Source organism: Meriones unguiculatus, chromosome 1, assembly GCF_030254825.1.
Source record: "Meriones unguiculatus strain TT.TT164.6M chromosome 1, Bangor_MerUng_6.1, whole genome shotgun sequence".
Taxonomy (NCBI): domain Eukaryota; kingdom Metazoa; phylum Chordata; class Mammalia; order Rodentia; family Muridae; genus Meriones; species Meriones unguiculatus.
Window position 1 is genome coordinate 39,745,774 of NC_083349.1, and position 26,104 is coordinate 39,771,877.

The window sequence follows — 26,104 nt, forward strand, 5'->3', positions numbered from 1 at the left end:
TGTGTGTGTGTGTGTGTGTGTGTGGTGGGGAGAACTTTTAAACACTTTTAAAGCGCTGCATTCCAAACAAGATCGAATGGATCCTGCCTCATCCGCGTTTGTCCTTGGACAAAGTGGCCTGCCATATTGAGGGTTTGTTTAAAATTATAGATTCACGCTGCACTTATTAATCGCTTGGTCCTCCCATCTGCCTATTTCAGGGTTTCCATCAGCAACACAATATGTAAAGATCTGTCCGGCTTCACTACAACTCCGCAGGTTTACAAGTGTCGAGAGCTGGCTTTCGGAACGCCCTTCTGATTGGCTGAGCCAATGCCAGTGACATCAACCAACTTACTTTTGATTGGAAGGCTGGTTGCTGGGACTGTAGCGTTTGCAGGAAGCCACTTAACTGTTTGAGGGCAGGGAACCCAAAACTGAAGTTCTGTTCCGTCCCTAGGGACGGGTGTAATTGCCTAGGGGAGATGCGTCCCCAAGCCACGCCAGCTGGCTCGTGGGCCGGGAGGCGTGGGCGCGCGCGCGGTCTGGGAGGCATCCGCGGAGATGCGCAGCCGCCGGTCGCCCGGCTCGGACTCGTTTCCCTTTTAAATGTCAGCGCTCGGGGCTGGAGGGGCAGCACGCGGCGGCGGAACGAAACGGTCGGATTGGCCGCGCGCCGTAGTTCTAGGCGCACCTCTCCACCGAAGGGCCCTTCTGACTGGCAGGGGGAGAAAGTAAACAGAGTTGAATCACCCTCCCCACTGGCCAATTGGAGGGGGCCTGGATTGTGACGTGATGGGATTCTGCGAAATTGTTACTGAGCCGGAGAATGCCGGAGCGGCGCGGCGCGGCAGGACCCGGGGCTCGGCGTCCGTCGGCGGACGCGGGAAGAAGTGTCTCCTAGGCGCGGCGCCCCGCTCGGCCCCCGCCCCCGGCGTCCGCGTGCTCGGCTGATCACCCGGGGCATCCATCCGGCGGCCGAGGCGGTCCAGGGCGTGCGCCTGGCTCGCAGTTTGCCTCTCCCCGCGACTCGGACGGGTTTGCAGTCGAATAAACTTGCGACCGCCACGTGTGGCATCTCTCCAAGGAGCCGGCTAAGGAGGAGGGCGCGCCCGTCGGGGGATCGCGCGGGGCGCCGGGCAGGGCGGCGGCGACAGCGGCGGAGCCGGCCGCGGCTGCTGCGTGCGGAGGCGCTGCCGGTTACGTAAAGATGAGGGGCTGAGGTCGCCTCGGCGCTCCCGCGAGTCGCAAGCTCCCGCGCCCCCGCCCCCTCGGCCGCGCCGCACCGCGCTCGTCGTCCGAGACCAGGGCAGGGCGAGCCGAACCTCCGCAGCCACCGTCAAGTTTGGTCGCACCGCTCGGGCTGCCGTCGCCCGCACCATGTCCGCGGCCGCCTACATGGACTTCGTGGCTGCCCAGTGTCTGGTTTCCATCTCCAACCGCGCCGCGGTGCCGGAGCATGGGGACGCTCCGGACGCCGAGCGGCTGCGACTCCCTGAGCGCGAGGTGACCAAGGAACACGGTGACCCGGGGGACACCTGGAAGGATTATTGCACGCTGGTCACCATCGCCAAGAGCTTGTTGGACCTGAACAAGTACCGACCCATCCAGACCCCCTCGGTGTGCAGCGACAGTCTGGAGAGTCCCGATGAGGATATGGGATCCGACAGCGACGTGACCACCGAATCTGGGTCGAGTCCTTCCCACAGCCCGGAGGAGAGACAGGATTCTGGCAGCGCGCCCAGCCCGCTCTCCCTCCTCCACTCTGGAGTGGCTTCGAAGGGGAAACACGCCTCCGAAAAGAGGCACAAGTGCCCCTACAGTGGCTGTGGGAAAGTCTATGGAAAATCCTCCCATCTTAAAGCCCATTACAGAGTGCATACAGGTTAGCGGCGTCGCCTTTCTCTCCCCGCTCCGGGCTTAGCTAACCTTTGTCCGGTCAGCGTTCCTGGGCGCCCAGGACACCGCACTCGGCCTAGAGGCTGCGAACGTTTTGGAGAAGATGCTGTTTAACTCTCGCACTCTCTCCTTACTTGGCCCCAACCTTTAGGGGAGCCACCCGGAGCCCCAAACTGCAGGGCTGAGCGAGTGGCTTGAGTGGCTCGACCTGGAGCGGGCCCGCCCCTCCCCTGCCCGCCCCGCCCCCGGGACTCCGCACCCCGCCGCTGCGGGGCCGCCCCACCTAAGGGAGACGCCGGCGGCGGGCAGTTAGATGGCGCAGCTTTTATTCCGTTCCCTGGTGGGGTTGCCGAGGAGGGGTCGCGGCACGGGAGGGGAAGCCTCACTCGGCGTGAATCCTTTCAGGGATGACTAAGGACTCGTTTAGCTGGATGGCTGCTACTTTTCAGGGCTTGCCAAGGTGGCTTTAAATTTGGCCAAGAGTCCCCTGAGAGGTTTAAAATAAAACTGCTTGAGGCTGCAGGGGGAGACTGATGAGGGGATGGTTGGTGGGTTAACTTCTTGACTAGTTAGCTTTCCTAAGGAGCGTGATTCAGTGCTGATCTGTTCCCATGTGACTTATTTGGTCGCACGCCTGAAGCCTAAGTAGAGAGGTGTGGTCCTTGCTGGAGTTCAAGGTCTCGGGGATGAATGTTGGGCGCTTAGGCTAGCTGTAGGCGAAAGAACACACATCATCGTGGTTGTGAGGACGCTTGCTGTGAGGAATGGGCTTTAGGGACTTAGTGGGACCTGGGTCAGCTGGCCCTGGTGGTTCTAGTTAAACACAAGCAGGAAAAGTTGGAAAGCCTTCACATACGGACGAGCCCTGTCTGGTCAGCTAGGGAAGGGTCGGTTGTAACTGCTCTAATTATCAGGTATCCTGAGACATCATGCTTATGAGGTTGTCGGCTTTGTGTGCAAAGGTGTTGAGGTTTTTGGCGTCAGGGGTTTGATATTTTGTAGAAGAGATCCTGAGCCATCGGTTTCAAATTCTTGTTGGAATTTTCGGTTCTGCTTGCCTAAGACTATGTAACCACCTCTCCGATTTATTTCCTTTGGAAAGCGAACCTCTTGGAGGTGGCTGCCAGCACCAGAATAAATCTAAATTTCCGAGTGATAATGAAAAACCATTTGCTGTCCGGGGTTCACATCTAGGTTTCCATATGAAACAGCACCTTTGAGAGTTTGCACCTGTAAGGCAGTTAGGCCTGTACCCTCAGCGGGGGGCGTGACCTTTAGCAGGGCTCTGGGAGGTGAACAGTGGTACATTAACTCAGCGTGTTACTCACCACAGCTGTTGGGCGGGCCTGGCCGTGTCAGCCATGTTCCCAAAGTTCAGTGGCTCCCATGGACACCCACTGCCACCTTGAGCAAAGGCATTTTCTCCTTCAGGAGGGCTTGCCCAGTGGTGCAAGTGAAAAGGCCCGCAGTGCCTCTGTGGCTCAGCAGTAGACACCCAGAAATTCTGGGCCATTTCGGCTGAGTGCTTTTCTCGGGCATTTTATAGAAATGGCTGCTCATGTGTGCGTGCATGCGTGCTGCTCTTTAATTCTCCATAAGGCACGTCAGCTCAGCTGTTTCAGGAGAACCTTTCACACAGATCAGAGTGGAAAAGGAAATGAAATAGATGTTCTTCCCGTTTTAAATGCTGCAGTCGTTCTTTTGGCTCTAGTGGTGTGGTGATCGTAGGTGTCTTATTTATGTTTGGGGGGATGGGGATAGGGGGAAGGACTCTCAGTCCTGCCAGTGTGGACAAACAAACAAACAAAACCCCAGCCAGCCTCCACAGATATTGCCCAAAGTGTACTGGTGAGGAGGCACACGCTCAGTTGAGTTTCAGGCACTTGGCTTCTCAGCTTCAGGTTAGATCATGGTTGGGTGGGGCAGCTTCCTGAGTTTTCTCTTTTTTTCAGCTGGTTCTTAAATCCAGAAGGTGCTTGGAGACAGCCATGGATCGGCTGCATTCCGTGAAAACCTAAGAGCTGAAATGCCTGCCACACCCCCATGTTCAGCTCGGCTCCACACATTCCCTGGAGAATCCCTCCTGCTTGCTCACTTCCTTATAGAGTCTTGTACAGCTCTGCTTCCACAGCCAAGCAGCTTTAGAAGTTGAATCATTTCAGAATCTTTTTTTACTATTATTATTTAAAAAGTGGAGCTCCTTCCATGATGTCCTGAGGAAGGACACGGTGGAAGAGGCTGAACTAGGCTCCAGTTTTACCTGTCTCTTTCCTGAGACCTTCCAGCTGGTCTTTGTGATTTGGGGTTTGCAAACTGGACTCCTGCTGCAGAATTTGCTTTGCAGATTTGTTTGCTGTGGACAGCACAGAGTTTATAAAAATTTCATTAGTTACCAGCATCTAAAAATCAGGAATCTGGCATAAATCCAGACTTCTAGCTTCTCTGGAAAAATCAGAAGATCTGACGAATAATGGGCCCGGATTCTTGCCTAGCAACAATTGGTTTGAACTGTTTTGTATCGGGTGGACCTCCTTTATTTATTTTTGGTTTTTGGAGATCAGTGTCTTGTTATATAGCTAAGCTGAACTTGAATTTGAGATGCTCCTGCTCCTTTCCCCCCACTTCCCAAATGTTGAGGTTACAGACACACACGTACACCAGCTTTACGCTTTTTCTTTGGGCACTCAGACTGTAGGGCAGAGCATCCATAGCAAAGCCTTCCTCCAGTATCGGAATAGAGTCTTTGGTTCCCCTCAGAATGTCCATCCTGGTCAATTCTCGCTCAGGTGAAAAAGTTAGCTTCCAGGCACCCAAAGCTCTTTAACTATTCTCTGTAGCTTCGGAGTCACTGGTTTGGTCAAGAAGAGTCTAATGTTATTAGAAATGTGATATGACCAGATGTGGTAGCACATGCCTTTAATTCTAGCAGGTGGATGGATCTCTGGGAGTTCGAGGCCAGCCTGGTCTAGGTAGCAAGCTACGGCCAGCCAAGGTTATATAGTGAGACATGGTCTCAAACAATAAGTGTGATGTGAAGTCACTTAAAGGGACTAGAGGTACTCAGTGGCAAAAGATGTGCTTAGCATGCCCAAGGACCTGGGTTCTGTTCTTAGCACCCAAACAAAAGGGCAGTCTGGATATCAGGGCTAGAGCCAGCTCTGACTGTGACTTCAAGCTCTAGACTGTGAGGCCTTAGTGGCTGTATTGTTGCCACCTGGTCGTTTTATCACTCTTTTCTCTTTTTAGGAGTACAAGGAAGCCAGTGTCCTGGTGGTTAAGGAGGTGTGCTCCTTGCCCTTTTCTTTCCACGCAGCTTCCCACAGTGCTAATGGGATAGTATGTCATAAACTGCATCCTTCCTAAAAGTGTTTACAGCTAAACCCGACTGAGTGGGGAGGGAGGGACTTGCCTGTGGAATTGTTTCTCCACTTTCTCCCATTGTATGTCCCCTAAGGAGACTTGTGATTATATTTTTTCTACAAATACCCGTATACCCTATGGTGTCTTAACATAGGGAGAATGGATTATAGAGCTACTTATGGATTGCACCCCTTTAGAAGGCCACGGATCATCCTTCATACCTAAGATTGTTTTCATTTATCAAAAAAAAAAAAAAGTTTTTTTTCCCACTTGGGGATAATGTTAACCTACCCAGTGAGAATGTCTAGATCCACTTTCAAGTGAGTACAGAAGCCAGCCCAGGGCCACTTCTGGCTTCCCATTGAGAAGATGGTTTCCAAGATGAGCATGGTGGCGCACGCCTCTAATCCCAGCACACTGGGAGGCGGAGGCAGGCTGGATCTCTGTGAGTTTGAGGCCAGTCTGCTCTACAAATCCAGTCTAGGACAGCCAGGGCTACACAGAGAAAGAGAGAGGAGGAGGTTTCCTGCGTTTCTTAGGTTCTTGATGGTTTGCTTGTGATTTCCAGTCAAGGTGCTCTTTTCTTAGGTCCAGGGCAAAGTGGCCTTCGGTTGTTAGTTGGAATCTCCCCTAGACATGGAGGCCCACGCTGGTGGCTCTTGTTTGTTCCTAGTCTTGAAGAGAAGGACCAGTTGAATGAAGGAGTGAGGACGCCTTCATCTCTGAGTTGGACCATTTCTCTGCCCCAGCACTGAAAAAAGCAGGGTGGCCTTGGGAGCTTCTGAAGCTGGCAAGGATCCCTGCTTCACAGCATGAAATGCAAATGGGGTACAATTACAAAGCACGTGGTGGTTGTTTCCCTGGTTTCCCTCCCAGTGGAGTGCGAGTGGGCTGAGGGTTGGAGGAGGGAGGCACCAGAGGAAGCAGAGCTCTCTGGATGGTAGCACCCCATTGCCTTCAGACACAATGCCACGACAGAAGGGGCGTGGACTCTTGGACTCCATTCCCTTCTCAGTTGTTGATGCTTATCCCAAGAAGCAGTCATTCTGCAGTGTCTGTGGGAAACTCCCAAAGTGAACTTCCCAGGGAGAAACATCCTAGGCCATACTGGGAAAGTGGCTGACAACGATCTTCCCTTAATAAGCTCATTGAGAGGAAAAGCGGGCAGATTATTTCTGAGCCCTCTTTCAGCAGCCCCTAAAACCACAGGGCTAGCTCTGCTTGGAGCCTGGTTTCCAACTCATCAGCTTGGTTTCTGGATGCCTTCCGATCATTAGCATTGTTGGTATTGGAAAAAAAAAAACCCACCCAGGCTTGTTGTGTTTCTTAGGCTGGTTTTTATTTTCTCTCTCTTGCCTTATCTATTCTCAGGGTTGGGGAAAAGCTTACAGCTAGAAACCTCCCCCACATCACCCTCCCACCCTTCCCATAGTGTTTTTTCAGCAAGTGCAGCGCCCACGGAGGAGCGTAAATTAATGCCTAGTAATTGGTACAAAGGCACTTTCTGTTTCTATGCAACACACGCAAAAAGGAAAGGCAAAAAGGAGGAGAGAGAGAGAGAGAGAGAAAAAAAAACCTCACTGATGTTAAAAAGGGAAAGAGAGATCCTCCCAGCAGTGGTCTTGGGTAATCCTGGCTCCGAGTCCGCCCCACTTTTTGTTGGAAGTTAGTCACAGGCCTAGGCCTAACTCAGAGTACTTGGCGGCAGTATTTTTTGGTCTAAAAAGAATGAACTTGAAGGTTGGAAATGACCTTGAAAGGTCATCTCATCCATCATTTTGTCTATAAAAGAGCCTATGCCCACCCACCCTCTGAGATGGGCTTGTTCTGCAGAAGCATTTGGAGGAACTTGGGAGATTTGAAGGCCCACTGCCTGGACACAAAAGCTTTCTTGCCTTCGCTAGCATGTGACTCTGAGCTTCTGGAATCTTCTAGTGCCTGCAGTTTTTGCTAGAAAATGTGAAAGCCTGTGGCTTCCAGCTTCTATGAGTGCTCAGTTCTCCCTCCACTGTGAGATCCTGAGGTTTTAACTCTGTGATTAACAAGGTTTTATTTTTATTGTTGTTTTAAATCTGTGCCTAAAATGCTGCTTAGGGGCATTAGTCAGGTAAAAGGGCTTGGTGGAGAGGCCCGGCCTCTGCCCCTTTGTTACCAGCCAACTCCACTTCCTGAAGCAGCCCCAGGCAGAGCTCAGGGAGTGTCCTTGCTCTCCCTTCCTGGAAGGCTCCTGGAAATTTAATACCGGTTTGGTACATTAAGATCAAGAGTTAGTGTTTGTCTTGTCTTGGCTTCAAGCAGCTTCCTTAGCAAGTCTTGGACTAACATTAATATTGAGGAGAATGGAGTCCCCTGCTAGGAAGGGAAGAGTTTTTTCATTTCTGGGGTCTTTCTGGACATTCATTTTCACTTATACCTAAACATACACGTTTGTAAGTAAGGTGTGCCTTCAAGCTCACTTTTTTTCTCAGTTGTAGCTACCAACTTCTCCCAGGTATACTGAACGCCTGTGGTGAGAATCAGGACCTGGAATCCAAAGGTCTCCAGGCTCATCAACCAAGCCCAGACCTGTGGTCTCTGAGTGAATGAATGTATTTTCTGCAGTTGGGATGGAACCTGTACCTTCTGTGTGATAGGCAGGAGACCAAAGCACTATATCCTCAGGCCCCTGCAGTTATTTTTGAAATGAGATTGAGAATGACCACGATCATGAACAGGAGAGTGGAATTCATCCCTGACTGACCACACTATGTCCTTTGAAAAAGTGAAGACAGTGTTTAAGTAGGTTAAAACCATGGGAGCTTATACCATAGGAAATTAATAGCCCGGTTTTGAAATGCAGGCAGTGCAGTGTTTTGTCTTTAGTGAAGTTTAGATAGGTTTTGGAACCTCCCTCTTTGTGGAGGTGGGTGAATGCCTCTGGGAGTCTCTGACCAGTGGGAGCCACTGGGTAGGCAGGGACAAAGGTCCAAAAGCTAACTGGCGATGATAGAACATGTGTATCTGCGGCTATGTGCACAGGAGTACAGGTACAGACAGAGGCCACGTGTATCCAATTCCTTGGAGAGGGAGTCACACAGATGCTGTGAGCAACTTGATGTGGGTGCTGGGAACCAAACTAAGGTCCTCGGGAGGAGCGGTGAGTACCCCTAACCACTGAGCCATTTCTCCAGACAGTTTAGAATAAAAAGAATTATGGGTCGTTGTTGCTCAGAAAAAATGGGTGAAAGGTGGGAGCCATCTGCCCTTTCTGGGAGCCAGCTCTGCTAAGATTGCAGTTAGTGAAGAGGCCCTGGCCCGTCAGACTAGTGCGCTCTGAGGGGCTAGAAAGTAAGGGGCTTTCAGAAGAGCCTTTATCATCAACATGGAGGCCGGGCTACCATGATGGGAGCGTGGACCTTTATTTAGCATACTCTGCTTGCTCGTAAACCCACTCACTCATCACAAGGACTCAGGCAAAGCTTTCATCTCCCTGAACCTCAGGTTTCTCTCCTGTAAAATGGAGTTCCATAATTTATATATTCATGAAGTTATGAGGCCAATTTTCAAATGAGGCATTTAAAAGATTTCACATGTTAACAGTTAAAAATGAATACTCTGTCCATATATCCCAGAAGCCTGTGAGAGTCTTAAATGTTTGTTTAAAATTCTCAGTGGACCCAGGGTTATTAGATGATACTGAGCACCTGTTACAAGTGAAAGGGTGTTAAATGCTGACGGCTAATGTGACTTTGTGAGTGCTGTCTTATTGAACATATAGTATGTGGCAGGGCCAGAGCCAAGTGGCTTACATATGTCACATTTAAACATCAATCCCATGAGATAGAAATGTGCTGATTTTTCTTGTTACTAGCTACTTAATCTATTCCAAGGTTATGCTGGAATATTTCTACTGTTTCTAGGTCTGAGAGTTGTATGTGAGGGCTGTTGAAGGGCTTTTTCCCAGTAAGAAGAGATTCTGTGTTTATTCTTACAGCATTTTTGGGTTTGGCCTTAAAGCCAGCATCTTGGCCTGTCTTCTTTGTGTCCCAGCTCTGATGTAAAGATGGTTTTCATGAGACTTGGTTAGGAAAGCCAACAGAAATAACTCTAACAATGTCACCCAGAACTGTTTCCTTCCAACTGGAGAAAAAGCCTAATTTGTCATTATTGTTTCAATTTGCTTTTGTTTTGTTTACCTTTCCTTTTTTGCACCAGGGTCTGGCTTGTATCTCAGGACAACCTGAAACTATGCCATCCAGGTTGCCTTCAAACTCCTGCTCTTGCTGCCTCAGCTTCCAGAGTGCTGAGATTATAAACCAGGGCCACTGCACCTGGCACGGTCTGGGGTTTTGATCCATAAGTAGGTTGCAAACAAGTAAGTCCAGACTTGGACTTGCTTAATAGAAAACAGCACTCCAAGCTGGGTGTGGTGTCTCACACCTATAATCCCAACACTTGATAGGCTTAGGCATTAAATGATTGCCACCAGTGAGAGGCCAACCCAGGCTACTTAGCAAAACTTTAAAAAATGAATTAAAAAGTTGACTTCCAGGTTCATGTGTTGCTGGAGGCAGGCATTCATTGTCCCTTCCCTGTATAGCTTTGCCACCCTGTTGCGGGCTCTGGCTTCATTCATGAGCAGGCTGTCTCTGAATGGTCCTAAAATGGCTGCCAAGCAACACCAGACTCACTTCCTGCCAATTCAGCAAAGCCCCACAGAAAGGCTACTTCCCATTCCTAATGATTCCGACAAATGACCCAGGCTGTAAGCCATGGCTGAGTTTAAATTGTGTGTCACTTATGAAAACAGTAACTTCGGCAGGACTGGGCCTCATTGAATTCAAGCCTCTGAAGGTGGCTCAGAAAGTGGCCTCTGAAGGTGTGGGCTCAGCTCCTGAACTACGTGGACTTAGAGGAAGGCCAGGTTCCAGGGGGAAGCAAGGTGCACTGTTTCTTACCCACAGAGGAAATACAGGCCAGACAAGGCAAATAGAACACCTATGTCCTCTTAGGCTTTGTAAGCAGCATGCACCAAAGAGCAGCATTTATTTTCTCTGCTCTCTGGAGCTTAGCAGAAAAGATAGGTCATAAGTGAATGGGCAGAAAGGACTTTGCAGAGAACAGATGATTTCAGCATATGTTTTACAAGTACTCAGACACCCATAGGCCCTCCTGAGGAAGATGATCTGGGAACCAAGACGAAAGGTTCACACGGGACAAGCTTATCTGTAACGGTGTGACCTTAAGGGGGTTGTTTTCACACGATCTTCACCCCAGACTGTCCATTTCAGTGCTCGGAGAAAGGAAATGGAATCACGCCTAGGTGAACATTTATTATCCAAGGCGCTATTTGATAATAAGGTCTGTGTAAAGACAAGCCATTTATGTAGTGGTTCCTCTTGAGATTCCAAAATCCTTTCAATGTGCACAGTACTCAGCAGAAACACCACAATAAATAGAAGAAACAGAAAATAGAGCTTAAACAAAGCACATCAACGTGACTTAAATTCCCGGGCTGCCATAATTCCATCGTACCTTTATAGCATTAGAGCTTCAAAGACAATGGCGGAATGAAGCTGGGCACGACGAAGCGCAGGCCTCTACTCTGATCACTTGGGAAGGGTTAGGCGGAAGGATGACTTCTGAGAGCATCCAAGGTCAGCCTGGGCCAGCAGGCCAGATCCCGTGAGGCCATGACAGTGGGGCTGCTTCATGTTTGGAGCGCTCAGGCCTTCATAGTTTCCAGTGATGAACACTACGCCAGCAGAATCTGTAGCTCATTCTACTGCAGGAATGAGTGTTTCAAGCTTTTTCATGGAGACCTATGTAGGGCAAGACTGTCACCCTAGCCGTGCCCTGATACCAGCAATGTGAGGAGGGTCCCCAGAGGGGAAGCTGGGGTCAAGTGATGGTGTAGTTCCATCTGTCACTTTTAGGCCTTAGCTAGCACAGCCTAGCTAGCCAGTAGTGTGGACATAGCTAATAGGTACACCCTCCCCGGAGGAAAGCTCTGTCTTGGCAGTGTAGGGGTTCTTAATCACTTGTCTAATTTAGGATCAGTGCATTTTTTTAAAAGGCAATGTTCTCTAGCCCACACCAGCCTCAAACTCAAGGTGATCCCCTGCCTCAGCCTCCCCTAGTTGCTGGAATTACAGAAATGGCTTATTAATGCATTGAACTGTATTGTCTTTCTTGGGTGACACTCAAAGCAGCAGTTACTCTAACTTGGGGTCCTTGGTCTGCCTTTCCCTGTGTGATATCTGATATGAAATAGCAAGCTCATCTGCTGCTCTGGCATCACGAAGGGTCACCCACGCGGCAAGACTTCCTGCAGCCTGGTGGTCTCCACTGGCTATGTGCCTCGTCTTCACTAACACCCTATGCTGAAGAGTGAGGCCCTGCGTACTGGGACACTGTCATCCTCCAGTGGCACCTATCCAGTTGGAAGGGAGGAAAACCAGGTCTACATAGAGGCATGACCCACTTGGCCACAGCAGTGCCGCCCCTCAGGTGCCATTCAAGCGGGGCCTGCCTCGCCTGGGCTTCCATAAGCTTCATCTGGGATCTGTTGAGGCTGGGCGATGGCAGGCTTTCTCGAGCATTTCCTGGTCTATCTGGCGCTCCCTAGAGACCTTTAGCATCTGTGCGGATACTGTTCTGTGGACCCGGTTCAGATCTCACAAGCCCATAGTAGGTTAAGCCAGGTGGTAGTGGTGGTGGTGGTGCCTGCCTTTAATCCCAGCACTCAGAGGCAGGTGGATCTCTGTGAGTTCGAGGCCAGCCTAGTCTATCTACAAAGGGAGGATAGAACAGCCAGGACTACACAGAAAGGAAAAAAAGAAAAAAAAAGAAAAAAAAGAAAAAAAAAGTAAAAAGCAAAGCAAAGAAAAAAGAAAATAAGTGGGTAGAAAAGGTCTGTGTATACCTCATAACTCAACAGCCCAGCCCACTATGGACCATAGGGCTTCCTCCGAGGTGCTGGCTGGCATTGTGCCCAGGAAAAGATCAAAATTCCAAGTAGTCTCTGCTGAGGCCTGTTGCTTCTGCACTTTTCACAGAGATGAATGAGCAGAGCCGTCGGAGGTCAGGGGTCACGTGTACTCCAAGGTCTTGGAAGGGCTGGCAAATCCAGCTTAAGGGGCATAGAGTTTTGCTTATTGAGGCAAGGCTTTATGTAGCTCAGGCTAGTCTTAAATTTATTAGGCTACCAAGGATGACCTTGAACTCTGCCTCAGCTGCCTCTGTTGGAATTTGCGATGTACGCTGCAGCTCCTGATTTGGTACACTACATTTATAAAAGGTGTTACTTAGAAACTGAAAGCTGTTGGGGGGTGGGGTGGGAGGGTCCAATAAACTTCCTTAACAATGAACACAGTCCCTCCCCCAGCCCCCCCAGGCAATGCATATGGAAAGAAGGTCCGGGAAGACCTTCACCAGCGCCGCCCCCACACACCGTGAGAGGTTCTCTCGGCTTTCAGTTCAAGCCTTGGCTCTTTCCTCACACAGTGGTTCTGCACCATTGTGCAGTGTCCTTGGACAAATCATCTGCCCCTTAAGCTGGCTGCTTCCGAAACCTGACCAGTTAGAAGCTGCATGGTAGCAGCTTTCCACTCTAAATTCTGTTGCTGACCTAAACAATGCCTTCTAGTGTACCAAGAGGCAAACCTTTCGTGTGTTCAAAAAAAAAAATCTGTTTGGGGTTTATATTTTGCTCCAAAATAGTGTTAGAATTTCTGAGACGAGGCCACAAGACACAGTTCCTACTTTGCTGAGCACCTGAGGGCCCACTAGTTTTGTCTGCCATTTTTCCTCAGTATCACTAGGTCTGTGTGTTTCCCACAGATCTATTGAGTGTGTGAAGGTCCTGCAAGCGGCAAGTAGCAGGCAGATACCAAATGGCTGGCGGGAAGTATGGCCTGGGACACACCCACTTCCTCTTGATTTCCTTCCCACAGATACCCACAGAGACTGGGCAGTAACAGCACACATCAAAGCAACAGAGCCAAATGGAAAAGGAGCGAAACCGCAAAAGCTGCAGGAGAGAGGTGGAGCGGGTGGGGAGCTGTGGGGACAGGATTATTCACTCAGAGGCTGCCAGGCATCCTCCTTGCTCATTCAGAACATCTTTTGGGTATGGCTTCTGGTGAGCAGGAAGACTTGTCCTGTCTTGATATTGGAGTCCAGTGTTCACGGAAACGATGTGTATAGAAGGAAAGAATCAGTCTGGAAAGTTCACAGACCGTCTAATGTTGAGCTTGCATGTGAGAACGCTGGAGAATGGAGGCAGCTCTGCTTGTCCTGCCTCCTGCAGAGCAGGAGGTGGATGGAAGGTGGGTGGAAGGAAGGTGGCAGAGACAGCCAGGGATGTGGGCAGGTCCACGTGGGATCCAGCCACATCCAGCACCACGCTTGAGGCCATGTTCTTGGGCTGGCCCTCTGCCTAGCTAGGATGGCAGTGGTTGGACGGCTCTGCTCATTCGGGGCGTAACACCACTCAGGAGGAGGGGTGCCTTTTCTCTCGCCTATTCTTGTTAGGGCCGTTTCTAGGTGGTAAATGGAAAAAGGAGGAGAGAGGAGGCGTGGGAAGAGTGAGAAGACAGAAGTATCTCCTGAAAGGTTTTCACTTTCTAATGAGTTGGAGTAGGAAACAGTGACTTCCTCTTTTTTTGTGTCTTAGACACCTAGAGTACCCACTAGTTTCTCCATAGAAAGTACACATCTCTGCTCCCACAGAGCACATTGGTTTCAAGACAGGGGCTCGTCTCATAACCCTGGTTGTCATGGAGTTCATAGTATAGACTGTCCTTAGACTCTAGGATCCATCTATGTGGCCTAGACTGGCCTACACTCTCCGTACTTGAGTCCCAGCTACACAAATGCTGATTTATAGGCCTGTGCCACCACAACCAGCCTTGGAATACTCTTTGATAATCTGTGGATTAATTTAAGCTGGAATGCATCAGTGTTTTCAGTAAATTTGTATATTTACACAAAAACATTTGTTGGCTTTTGAAGCAAAGTCTTCACAAAGCTCAGTTAGGCCTTGAACTTTGTAAACCAGACTGGCTTTGGATTTGTAAGCACCCTGTTCTAGCCTGCTAAATAACTTCTAGGGGGCACTGGTGTCACCAAACCTATCTCTTAAATATTAGATAGCATTCTATCTATGTATTTATCGCAATCTGTGCATGAGAGCTCTGGAGAATGGGGGTGCCTGCTCCTCTTCTGCTTCTGCTGACCTCAAGCTCTCTAGATCTCACTATCAAGGTGAGCCTGGACTTCTGACCTTCCTGCCTCCATCTCCTAAGAGCTTCAAGGACAAGCCCGGACCACCATGCCTGGTTTATGTGGTTCTGGAGGTCAAACCCTAGGCTTCACGTGTTAGGCCAGCAGGTACCAAGTGAGACACACCCACAGCTTTTCTCCATTTCCTCTTTTGATTTTTTTTTGGGGGGGTGGGGCGTGTTTTTGTTTTGTTTTGTTTTTTTGAGACAGGGTTTCTCAGTGTAACAGTCCTGGCTGCCCTGGACTCAATTTGTAGGTCAGGCTGTGTATGCTACTGATCTACATGCCCAGCCATTAGGCTACTGTTAATATTTTTAAATTTATTAATTAAGATTTTTGATATTATGTTGTAATTAAAACAATTCTTCTTCCCTTTCCTCCCTTCAACCCCCATATCCTTATTTTTTTCAAATTCATGACCTCTTTTTTTTTTTATCACTAGTTGTGTGTGTGTGTGTGTCTGTATAAATTATGTATATACATGTATATACATGTGTAAACTGTATATACTATGTGCAGTCTGTATAATGTTACTTGTATGTATGTTTTCAGGGTTGACCGTTTGGCTCTGTTCTTCCATGGGGAAGACCATCTCTCCCTTATCCAGCTTTTCTCAGTGTGGTGTGTGGTATGTGTGTGCGTGGGGGTCAGAGGATATTTTTTAGGAGTTGTTTTTTTTCTTTCAACATGTTGGGGGTAGAGTCCTTCATTGTTCCTGCATGCTGCATGCTTTTACATGCCTGTGGACAGGCTGGTCCTCCAGCCTCTGAGGGGTTCTTTTGTCTTTCCTGCCATCTTTCTGGGAAAGCTGGGGGCACAGATGTGCACTGTTGTATCTGTCTTTTTTTTTTTTACTGAGTTCTAGAGATCAAACTCAGGTGACTAGTCTTGCATAGGAAGCACTTTTTTTCCTGGTTGTAGGCCAACCTGCCAGCTCCCTGCTATTTGATTTGCAAGTGTCTAATTGTATTATAGATTTTTAATATTTATTATATGCTATAATTGCATGAATTTGTTGCCCAAGTTCTTAAGTTTCATAAAGTTTTACGATGTGTATAAAGTTTCATACATATATATTGCATGCAGACTCTGAGGAGAGGGATGGTGAATTTGAGGCCAGACTAGACTACTCTGAGAGAGATCCTGTCTCAAAAATAAAAAACCGAGAAAAAAAGTTCTTAAATTTTGCTTCCTGTATCCCACTATGATTCAAAAACATTCATCTGTATTTTCTTTAGTTCATACCTTGAAAGCCCACTTACAATTCATTTAAGTAAAGAGTGTAAAGTAGGGTTGCTTATTTAACTTTTTGTCTCATATTGCTGTAATGATGAAAAAAATGTATATATATAGCCACTGATTTGAAATACTTCACTTCAAAATCCCAGACACGTCTTAGGTTTACCGTGAACTCAGTCCCAGTAGTTTCTTGGGTATGTTTTCAGTTCTGCTCTGTTGCTGAGCTGGTGGCTCACAATCTTAATTATTGTAGCTTTAAGAACACATTTCAATAAATAGCCTTGCAAATACTCATTCTGCAGAGTTTTCCTGGCAAGCCAGACATACACTCATTCTTCCAAATGAACTTCAGAAACTCGTCAAGTTTAAGAAAAAGAAATCCTTACAGAGTGTGTGTGAATGTCATGGATGGGTTTGCACCAAGCCGTGTTATTCCCGACACCGTGTGTTTTCTTTGATTCTTCTGGTTAATTTGTGAAGGTCCTGAGCTCTCATTTTTAGGTCTGTCCCAACCAGATCATAACAAAGCCATGGCTACTGCTCTTGTAATTTCTATGGGAATTCTACTACAACCGCCCATTCATCTTGACTTTTTACAATCAGGTGTATCATCTGCAAATCAGACCACAGTCACTCTTGTTTCCTCACCTAACTGCATCCACCCCAGTTTCCTGAACAGAGAGAGACCCAATGTAATGACAGGGGAAGTGTTCCTGAAGGCTTTGGACTTTTAATTTACTGCTGACCTTGCTGGAGGAAGGTTTCAGATTTGTATTTAAACTTGCTGAACAATTATCTTTCTGATTTCCTGAAAGCTTTTATTAGGGATGAATATTAATTTTTATGAAGTGTTTTGCATCTCTCGAGGTATTCATCTGTAAGTGCACAAGCAATAACATTTTCTAATGCCAAATTATCGTTTTTTTCCTATAGACTTTTTTAGTGTTTTTGTTTTTTTTTTTCCTGTTAGAAAAGCCCTGTTTTTCCTGAAGAAGGAGCCTTGCTTGATTTTAGATACTTGCAGGAAGCTATGATTCTTCCTTCCAACCCTCCCTAAGACAGGGTTAGGGTTTCTCTGTGTAGCCTTGGCTGTTCTGGACCCTGTAGATCAGGCTGGCCTTGAACTCACAGTGCTCCTCCTGCCTTTGCCTTGCCTTCTCCAGTGCTGGGATTAAAGGTGTTCCACAGCTTCTGTGTGATTCTTGATTGACACCTGTAGAGCTCTGTTCTTAAACAGAAGCCTTTTTTGCTTGGCCAGAAGCAATGAGAGCATTTGATTCTGGATTTGCAGCCATGATGTGGCACAATTACAATTGGACCTCCTTTGAGCCCTCTCTGGCTGAGGAAGGAAAGTGAGAAAGGCCAGGGAGAAAGAAGGAAGGATTGAAGGCAAAGGCTTCTCTGACTCTGGGTTCAGACCTCAGTGGGCCTTGACTCAGAGAACTCAGGGGATCCTGCATGGGAGGATCTAACAGGCAGGCTTGGTACTTCCAAGCGTTCTTCTCTTTTCTCACATATAGGGTCTCAGCTCCCGTTCAGGACTTTCCCTATAAGAACCAGCTACATTTGCCATAACTGTGCTAGTTCACTTTCCATCACTGTGACAAAATACCAGAGATATGTCAATTTCAAGAGGATTTTTATCAAGAGGAAGTTTACCTTGGTTTCAGCCCATGGTTTCTTGCCTGGGTTTCTTTCTTTGAGCCTGTGAGGCATTGCATCATGGTTGAAGTGTGGGTGGGATAATGGAGGATGTTCACCTCATGGTAGCTGAGAAACTGGGAGGGAAGAGAGGCCAGGATCCAAATATGCCCTCCAGGGACGCGCCATAGACGACCTAGCTTTCTTTCCTGCGAGGCTCCATTTCCTATCCAACCAGCCACCTCTCATTTGCATCATCAGCTGGGGACCAAGCCTTGTACACAGGAGCTTCTGAGCATTTGAGATTCAGTCCATTAGGACTGACTTGCTAGCAGCCAGGAAATTCCTTCTCAGAAACAATGCTGGCCATCATGACCATAGCTGGAAGGCACGGCTCAGCCTCTCTCCTGACTGGGAGCATTCTTAGAGACCTGGTTGTCTCCACAGAGCACGTCTGTTACTCATGCTGTGCCAGGTTCAGTAGCTTTTTTGGTCAAGTTTATTTTCTACTCTGAGAGTCTGTCAGAAAGAGGTGCTTAGCTTCTGCTGCTAGAGGCGGGAGTGCGATGTAAATAATAAGAATTCAGAAACTCAGGCTGTTAGCAGCTCTGCTCCAGAAAGGCAGGGTTTATTGTGTTATTGCCTCTGGGTGTGTTTTCCAGAGAAGGCCAGAAACAAAACTTTAGCACAATCTTGCTTTTCCCCCACAAGAATGGTAACTCTCATTAAAACACTGCAGTCGGGTTAGAAGATTCACTGACTGATGCTTGCCTTGACATCAGTGCCATGAAGAAGGTAGGCCGTTGCCCTTTGACCTTGCGCTGTGCTGAAAGTGTGAGCCTGACTTAGTTTCCTCTCAGAGTGGAATTGTGACATGGCAGGTCACAGTTCCTCCACCTGTCTTCCCTTCTCTCAGTAAGATCTCTGTTCCCTTCAGCCTCATGCTCCTCTCTGCATGATTTTCCAGTCTCCCCCTCCTTCTCGGTTTTGTTTTGTTTTCTTTGAGATGGGGTATTTGTATATCTCATAGAAAACCCGCCTCAGCCTCCTGAGAGTCAGGGTTAGAGGTGTGCCCACCATGCTTGCCTTCTGTTTTACACCTTCTTAGGTGCGAATCTTGTAGCATTTTGTCAATGACACGTTGTGTTTGCCATTCACATATCATCATGCATCTCATAATAGGTCGTGTGCACATTCTCACCGGGGTGAAGAGGAGCAAACAGTAGCAGGTTTCTGTGCAAAGGTTTCAGGCTAAGAGGTCCTGAGTTCAGTTCCCAGTAACCACATGGTGGGTCACAACCATCAATGGTGGTCTGGTGCCCTCTACTGGCACACAGGCATACATGCAATCAGAACACTATACATTTTTTAAAAATTCAAACTTGGTGTTTACAGCAGCACCTTGCTTTGTTAACTACTTACAGACTGGACGCTAGCCTCTCTCTCTTCTCTAAAACATTCAGGGATGAGGAAGCTCCCTAGCGACAGCCCCTGGATTAGGAGCAATGGGAACAAATGGTGACTAGCCATAAATTAGATTGGAAGGGAGTCCCATGAAAATGAACCCTAAGTGCCCTTGAAAAGCTCTGTATGAGAGTGTAAACACGAAGAGTGTTTCTGTGCCCTTCATCTGACCCAGCCTTTGTGACACTTTCCACTGCGATATTTTGGTGAAGCCGTCTTGTCAATGAGAGAAGCCCCCTTTCTCCTTGGCAGCTCTGTCTACAGAGTGGCCCTTGGGTCCATTTTTCCCTGAATCCTGACTCGGTTGACTTACATAATAAGTACATGTGCCAGTGCGGAAGCCAGACCATATGGTACACTGCCAAGCCACCTCACTCTGGGAAGACAAAAGCTTTATTTTAGGCCTTCTCACCATTTTCCTGAGCACCGTGGAGTAGATAGATACCCTTGGATAGAGGTCCAAGGGTAAGAAAACAAGAGTTTTGTCTTTTGCTTGCAGTTTATTCTATGGATTCTGTCATCTTTTCCCACTTTTTATATATAATATAATGTGTGTATGTGTATGTGTGTATGATTTTTTAAAGGCAAGGTTAACACTGTGTAGCCCAGGCTGCCGTGAACTCATTATTCCGCCTCAGTCTCCTGGGTTCCAGGATCCCAGGCCCAGCTTGATTTTTATTCTCCCTTAATACATTTTTAATATTCCATTGTTTAGAAAAACGTTTCCCTACAGATACATTTTTGGGGTTAGAGAGGACTGCCGCAACCTAATTCTAGAATAGTCTTGAAGTCTGCTCCCGTGAGCTAACTTCTGAGAAGGTTTTAATCAATATTAGTGGTGTTAAAACACACACACGCAACCACACTCACACCGTGACACACCTGGCCCTGTGTCTGCGGGTTCCACGTCAGTTGATTCAATCAAGTGTAGATAAAAAAATATTCAAGAAAAATGTGTTTCTACTAAACATGTATTGACTTTTTTCCTTGTCATTAGTTCCTAAACAATGAAATATAGCAGCTGTTTAAATAAGTAGCCTAGGGGTCATTTAGAGTATATAAAACGAGCTTATGAAATATGAGAATATAAAATATACAATTTTATTTAAGAGACTTGGAAGTCTTTAAATTATGGTATCTATGTGGGGGTCGGGGTCTTGGAGCCCATCCCCCACTGGTACTGAGCATTCGCTAAATGCTGGGCATAATAAGTAATACAAAAGTGACATAGAATATTCCCTTGCCATAAGAAGCTCAGTCATAGACAGTTATTACCATCTGGATTTCAGAGACCTGTTGAAGTGGGTGAGATGCTTTTTGTTCAGCAGGAGGAATACTTTTCAGCCCCTGACTTTGCTGGATTGTTCTGTGCAAGCTTGCTGGCTGCCTTTTCTTCCTGGCTGTCCTCGGGAACCCTCTGTGCAGTGTCACTCCTGGTTCTCCGCTCTCATCCTGTGGCTAGCTCCGACATTCCCTCTATAAGGATTTAGCCCTAAGTTTGCACGTAGCCCTGCTTGGCACAGTTGAGTTCCCCCCAAGAATGAGTAGGCTGTGCAGTGTTAGATCTGGACTCTGCATGGAACAAAGAACACCACAGGTATTGATTCCTGCCAGGGCTGGACAGTCAGCTGGCCTGGCTCCATTATTTGTGCATCTCATTGGTGCAGGTGAAGGAGGGAGAGAGGGTGACTTTCCAATGACTCAGATGCATCCCGCTGGACAGCTCCCAGCCTCTGCAGTGCCTTTCCAGCTTCCAGCAAGCCTGGGACAGAAGTGAGAAAATGGTCACTCTTCACACCTACGAAAGGCATGTCTGGAGAATTTTGTGGAAACATTTTGTGTGTCCCGTGTGTACCTGACGCAGCTGGTTTGGGCTGTGCTTGGAAGAGTGTGAAGGGGTAGGCAGGTGGTCCCAGAGCATGGTAATGACAGGTACTTGCAAGAACAGTTGGGGGGAGGGGTTCCTTGTCTTACCCAGAGCAGTCAGCTTTTGTGTCTGGATGTGTCCTTCTGGGATGATAACATAATCCCACCCCCCTTGCTGGCATCTTGGTGTGTGTGTGTATGGGTACCTTTTAATGCTATGTCTTCCAAGTGGGACTCAGCATTATGGTGTGACTTCAACCAAGGAGAGCAGTCAGAACTAGGAGCCATGTGGAAAGGGTGCCAAGGCCTCAAGACCCACTAGAGCAGCTAGGATCCCGGGGCTTGACATCAGACAGTGAGCTCACGACTCTGCTCTTTTAATTGTATGTTCCCCAGTAAGTAACCTAACCCTCCAAGACTCCCATTTTCTCATCTGTACGATAGCCCCCATGTGTGGAATAGTGGCTGGGTAGCCCTATTCCCTACATGTGCCAAATTTAATGGGAGGAACGTGGAGCTTTTGGGTTTGTGTCATCTGGGGAGGAGATGGCTAGTGTAAGCAGTAATAGCTGAGTCCCGAGTCAAGCTGACTTGGAAGGTGGCTTTGCAGGAGGACACACAATTCACAGCAACGGAAGTCTGTGCAGCTTATCCGTAAGCACTGCCAGGCTGCCTCCCCAGGTAGTGGCTTCCTGTCGCCAGACTTTTGCTGGTAGATGCCAAGTAGCTACAGTCCTGGGGAGGTCTAAGGGAAATGGCTGTTGTGGGAGGGAGCGTGGCCTCTTGGGCCTCTGCTTTCATCTTTACAATGCTAGGAAATGTAGCAAGGGGCTTGGCCTTTGGCAAGATCTGAAGATCTCATGAAACCAACAATTGTATAGGGTAAAATTAGAGGAGAAGAAGAAGAAGAAGAAGAAGAAGAAGAAGAAGAAGAAGAAGAAAGACCACCTTCTGAGTGATCACTGTGTATACTGCTTAGGACAGTCTCGGCAATTTCCTCATTGCTTAGTTCGCCGGAGCTGCCAGAGGGACTACAGACAAGCTCTAGCTGGGTCAACAGTAGTTTTTGGAGTCTGGATGCTCACTGAGGTCTCAGCATAGTGGCCGTTTCTTACTGTGGTCTCATGCCCCTGCCCTGTTCCTCTTTCACAAGGACGCCCAGTCATGGGATGAAGGTCCACCACCCAGTGGCTTCAGTTAATCCCCATTACCTCTTTAAGGACTCGGTGTGGGAACCAAGCCCCTTTCCATGCCGGGATTGTCAGGTGGAAAGTCCTGAGCAGAAATTGTGAGCATATAGGGTGGTGAGATGGTTGAACAGGTAGCCCTTGCCATGGGAGTCTGGCGACCTGAGTTCAATCTCAGAGCCCCTGTCAATGTGGAAGAAGAGGCCTGACTCCACAGACTTGTCCTCTGACCTCCATGTGAGTGTCAAAGCACACATGCCGTGTGCACGTGCATGTAGTCATGATTTTTAAAAAATTCAAGTGTTTGCATGGAATGAACGTTGCCTACATTGCTTACAATACCTAATACAAAAAGTCAGCACATGTTTTCCTTTTCAAATATTTTTTCATCCATGATGGGTTGAATTCAGATATGAGTGGACCCCATGGATAGGGGGACAACTCTACAGCCACATTCTGTGATGTGTGCAGGGTTAGGACTTCAACTGAGAATTTGGGGGAGCTGAGAAATATAGCAGAGTCCATAAAACTCACAATGAGGGGGTTATCCTTTGTGTCGTGGGGATTGTCACTCACAGATGGCTCTCAGAATGCTTTTGACATGCCTTTCAACGGTGTTCTGTCTTGATTCCCTTCTCTTAGGTGAACGGCCCTTTCCCTGCACGTGGCCAGACTGCCTTAAAAAGTTCTCCCGCTCGGATGAGCTGACCCGCCACTACCGGACCCACACTGGTGAAAAGCAGTTCCGCTGCCCGCTGTGTGAGAAGAGGTTCATGAGGAGTGACCACCTCACCAAGCATGCCCGGCGTCACACCGAGTTCCACCCCAGCATGATCAAGCGATCAAAAAAGGCTCTTGCCAGCCCCTTGTGAGGTGTTTGCCATGGCAGCCAGGCAGAGATGGTCCCAGAAGGACAGAGCTCCCAGGAAACAGACGGACACATGGAAAACACGCCCCAGCAGAGGCGCGCTGACCCCAGGAGGTCACTGCTCTTTGGTCAATATTCTGATACTCTCCCTGTACTGTTTCCAAAAAGCACATGGTAGCCTAAGATCAAAGTCAACATATGGTTTCCTCGCAGAGGCAACTTGGAACCGTCTCTGACTGTCGGAGGGGCAGGCAGATGCTTTTGGTATTTTCTCCTTTGTTTTGGGGGGTGGGGGGGAGGGGGGCAAGGCCAAGACTGGGGATAGGAGTTTGAAGATTCGCAGTGGTGTACATACGTCTGACTGGGTGAGTTGACCCCTGGCCCCCCACAGTGACTCTGGATCCTCGATGCTTGCTGACTCTCAGAATTGTTTTCCTCTCTTTTAATGTAACGACCAGTGTGCTTCAGTTTGTTTAGCAGAACCACTCTCTTGAATCATGTTAACGTTTGAAATTTAAAAAAAGAAAACAAAAAGAAAAAAAAAAAAACCAGCCCTCCATAGCACAGCTGTCTTTTATGCAAGCAAGAGCACACCCACTCCAGCATGATCTGTCATCTAAAGACTTGAAAACAGCAGCAACAAAAAGTTACTTACAGTCAAATCGATAAGCAGAGTCAGAATTTACACTAATCAAGACAGACCTTCGAGAGGTCACGATAAGTCCGGAACTTTCAAACCTTGCTTTGTATGAATCGTACTATCTGAACATAAACTGCACTTTTTTTTTTTTTATTTTCTAATAACCAAGGGTGAATACGGTAAATACACGCTTTTGAGGGTAGAAGCCGACGTTGTGTTTGGCACCACGTTATATTCTGCTTATTTTTACAGTATACACGTTTCCCTGAGAACCCATGGCAGAGATGTGAGGGCAGAAGGTCTAAAACATGCTGAGGAGGAGGGGGAGGAGGGGGGTAGTGTTTTAAAGAAACAAAAATGAGCAAACGATTTTTCACGTCATGAATCTGTTTGAATTTTCCCCATCCTTTCAGATAATGCCATCGCGTTACACTCGAGGCACCAAGACGCAGAGCAGGCACTCAGCTCTGTCCAGCGTTAGCTGATAAATGGGTGTAGAGCCATCACCAGGCCTGGACATGCCCATTTGGGGTGTTGGAGGGGTCTTGGTCTTTTTCTTGTGTTCCTACGAGACTCCCACTATGAGGTGCAAGAGTTTTATCAAAGGAAAGGGAGCTGAAATACGAAAAAAAAAAAGTTTGCCCCTGTAAGTAGTTAAGTATCTAGGGAAGACACCACAGTGATTTCAGAGGCGACTCCACAGAACAGGCCTCTCTGGTGACCACAGATCAGAGAAACACAGGTGAACAGCGTCGTGTCACCAACTGTCTGCATCAGTAGCTCTACCACTACTTAGCTCGTATCCAGGTGTCTATACAATGGCCTGAACCACTATACCCATCCTATGCCATTTACTGAAAACTTAATTTTGGCTTTTACACGGCCAGAAAAGCAAACTCAGTTTTCATAGTTTAAAAAACAAACAAACAAAAAAAAAAACCTCAATTGAGGGGAGTCAGCAGTGATCATGGGGAAATGTTTACATTTTTTCCTTCAGAAATACCACTTTCTGATGATTTTATCTGATATTTAAAACAGGGAGCTACGGTGCCCCCTAGTTTCTCCATGTGCTGCACATGGTGTGTAAACTCGGGGTTCCCACCTGCAACAAGCTCCGCATTTCACCCAGCACATGCTCACTTCCATCTCGGCAGCAGGTGCTCCTCCAGTGGGCACAGCTGACTCTGACTTCCAACACAACAGCCATCGCTAGCACAGTGTTTTCTGTTTAACCAATGTAGTCGTATCAGTAGTTCTATCAGAACTGCTTTTAACATTAGGGACTGGGAGCAGTCCATGAGCTAAAAAGGAAAGTGTTTTCTCACGAGAAAACATGTCAGGAAAAATAAAGAACACTTTCTACCTCTGTTTCAGATTTTGAAACGCTTATTTTAAACCAAATTTTAATTTCTGTGTCCAAAATAAGTTTTAAGGACATCTGTTCTTCCATATGAAATAGGTTAGGCTTGCCTATTTCTTCCTGAGCTCATGGGAAGGCTATGCATAGGGTCCTCTGCGCGCTGCCTTTTAGTGAGTGAGGAGTTTGGCGTTGCCTAGCAACTTGCTAACTTGTATAAACTCAGCTTTCCCTCACAGAAAGAAATGAAGGAAAACCAAGTCAAGTCAGTGAAAGACAATCTTTATTGTTTCAGGAGTAAATCTGTATGTGGCTTTTGTCAAACACTTAGATGGATATAAATGCAGCAACTTGTTTTAAAAAAAAAAAATGCACAATTTACTTCCCGGAAGAGTTGCTACTTGCCTTTTCAGGTTGTTGACAGACACACATTTGATATTCTCTTATATGTTATAGTAACGTAACGTATAAACTCAAGGCTTTTTATTCTTTGTGATAAGTCCTGTTTTACCATGTCACAAAACAGGAACCAGCATTCTAATTAGATTTACTACATGGAGATATGGTTCAAATAGGACTACTAGAGTTCATTGAACACTAAAAACTATGAAACAATTACTTTTTATATTAAAAAGACCATGGATTTAACTTATAAAAATCCAAATGCAGGATAGTAATTTTTGTTTACTTTTTTAACCAAACTGAATTTTTTGGAAGACTATTGCAGGTGTTTAAAAAAGAAAGAGAAGCCGTTTTATCTAATACTGTAAGTAGTTGTCATTCATGGAAAATATACTAGTTTTAGAATTAAGATCTCTCCTCTCCTTGGTTAGGGAAGAAGAAAGCCCTTCACCATTGTGGAATGACACCCTGGCTTTAAGCTCCACGTCACGCTTCTTTTGAGAATTATATTTGGTAGTTACAATTACAGAAACCAGTTAGTTTGTCAGTTTGCAGATAGATTTAGCACAGTACTCATCACTCTGGGTAGGTTAGATGTTCTTTCACAGCAGATGAATGGTCTGTAACACTGTAAGATACTGATCTTTACAACTGTTTAATCAGTTTTATTTTTGTACAGTATTAGTGACCTAAGTTATTTTGCTGTCCCGTTTTTTGTAAATCAAATGAAATTATAAAAGAGGATTCTGACCGTAGGTATTTTGTACATATGTATATATGTTGTCCAAATAAAAATAATAAATGATTAAGATTAAATTGTTCCAGCCATTATGTTCTTCCATACGGGAACATTTCCCTCCAAGGGAAGTTGCCTTATTAATGTATTTTCGCAGAATCCCGTAAGTGCAGGGGTGATCAAGCACTGTGCCTTTCAGCAT

General features: G+C 47.2%; 1 protein-coding gene across 1 annotated transcript; it reads left to right on the forward strand.

The window, feature by feature from the left end:
• Positions 1–434: 434 nt before the first annotated feature.
• On the forward strand, positions 435–25,982 carry Klf9 (KLF transcription factor 9). Its single transcript, XM_021662214.2, has 2 exons — positions 435–1,864; positions 22,542–25,982. The coding sequence occupies exons 1-2, from the start codon at positions 1,360–1,362 to the stop codon at positions 22,769–22,771; spliced, it is 735 nt and encodes a 244-aa protein (XP_021517889.1). The 5' UTR covers positions 435–1,359; the 3' UTR covers positions 22,772–25,982.
• The last annotated feature ends 122 nt before the right edge of the window (positions 25,983–26,104 follow it).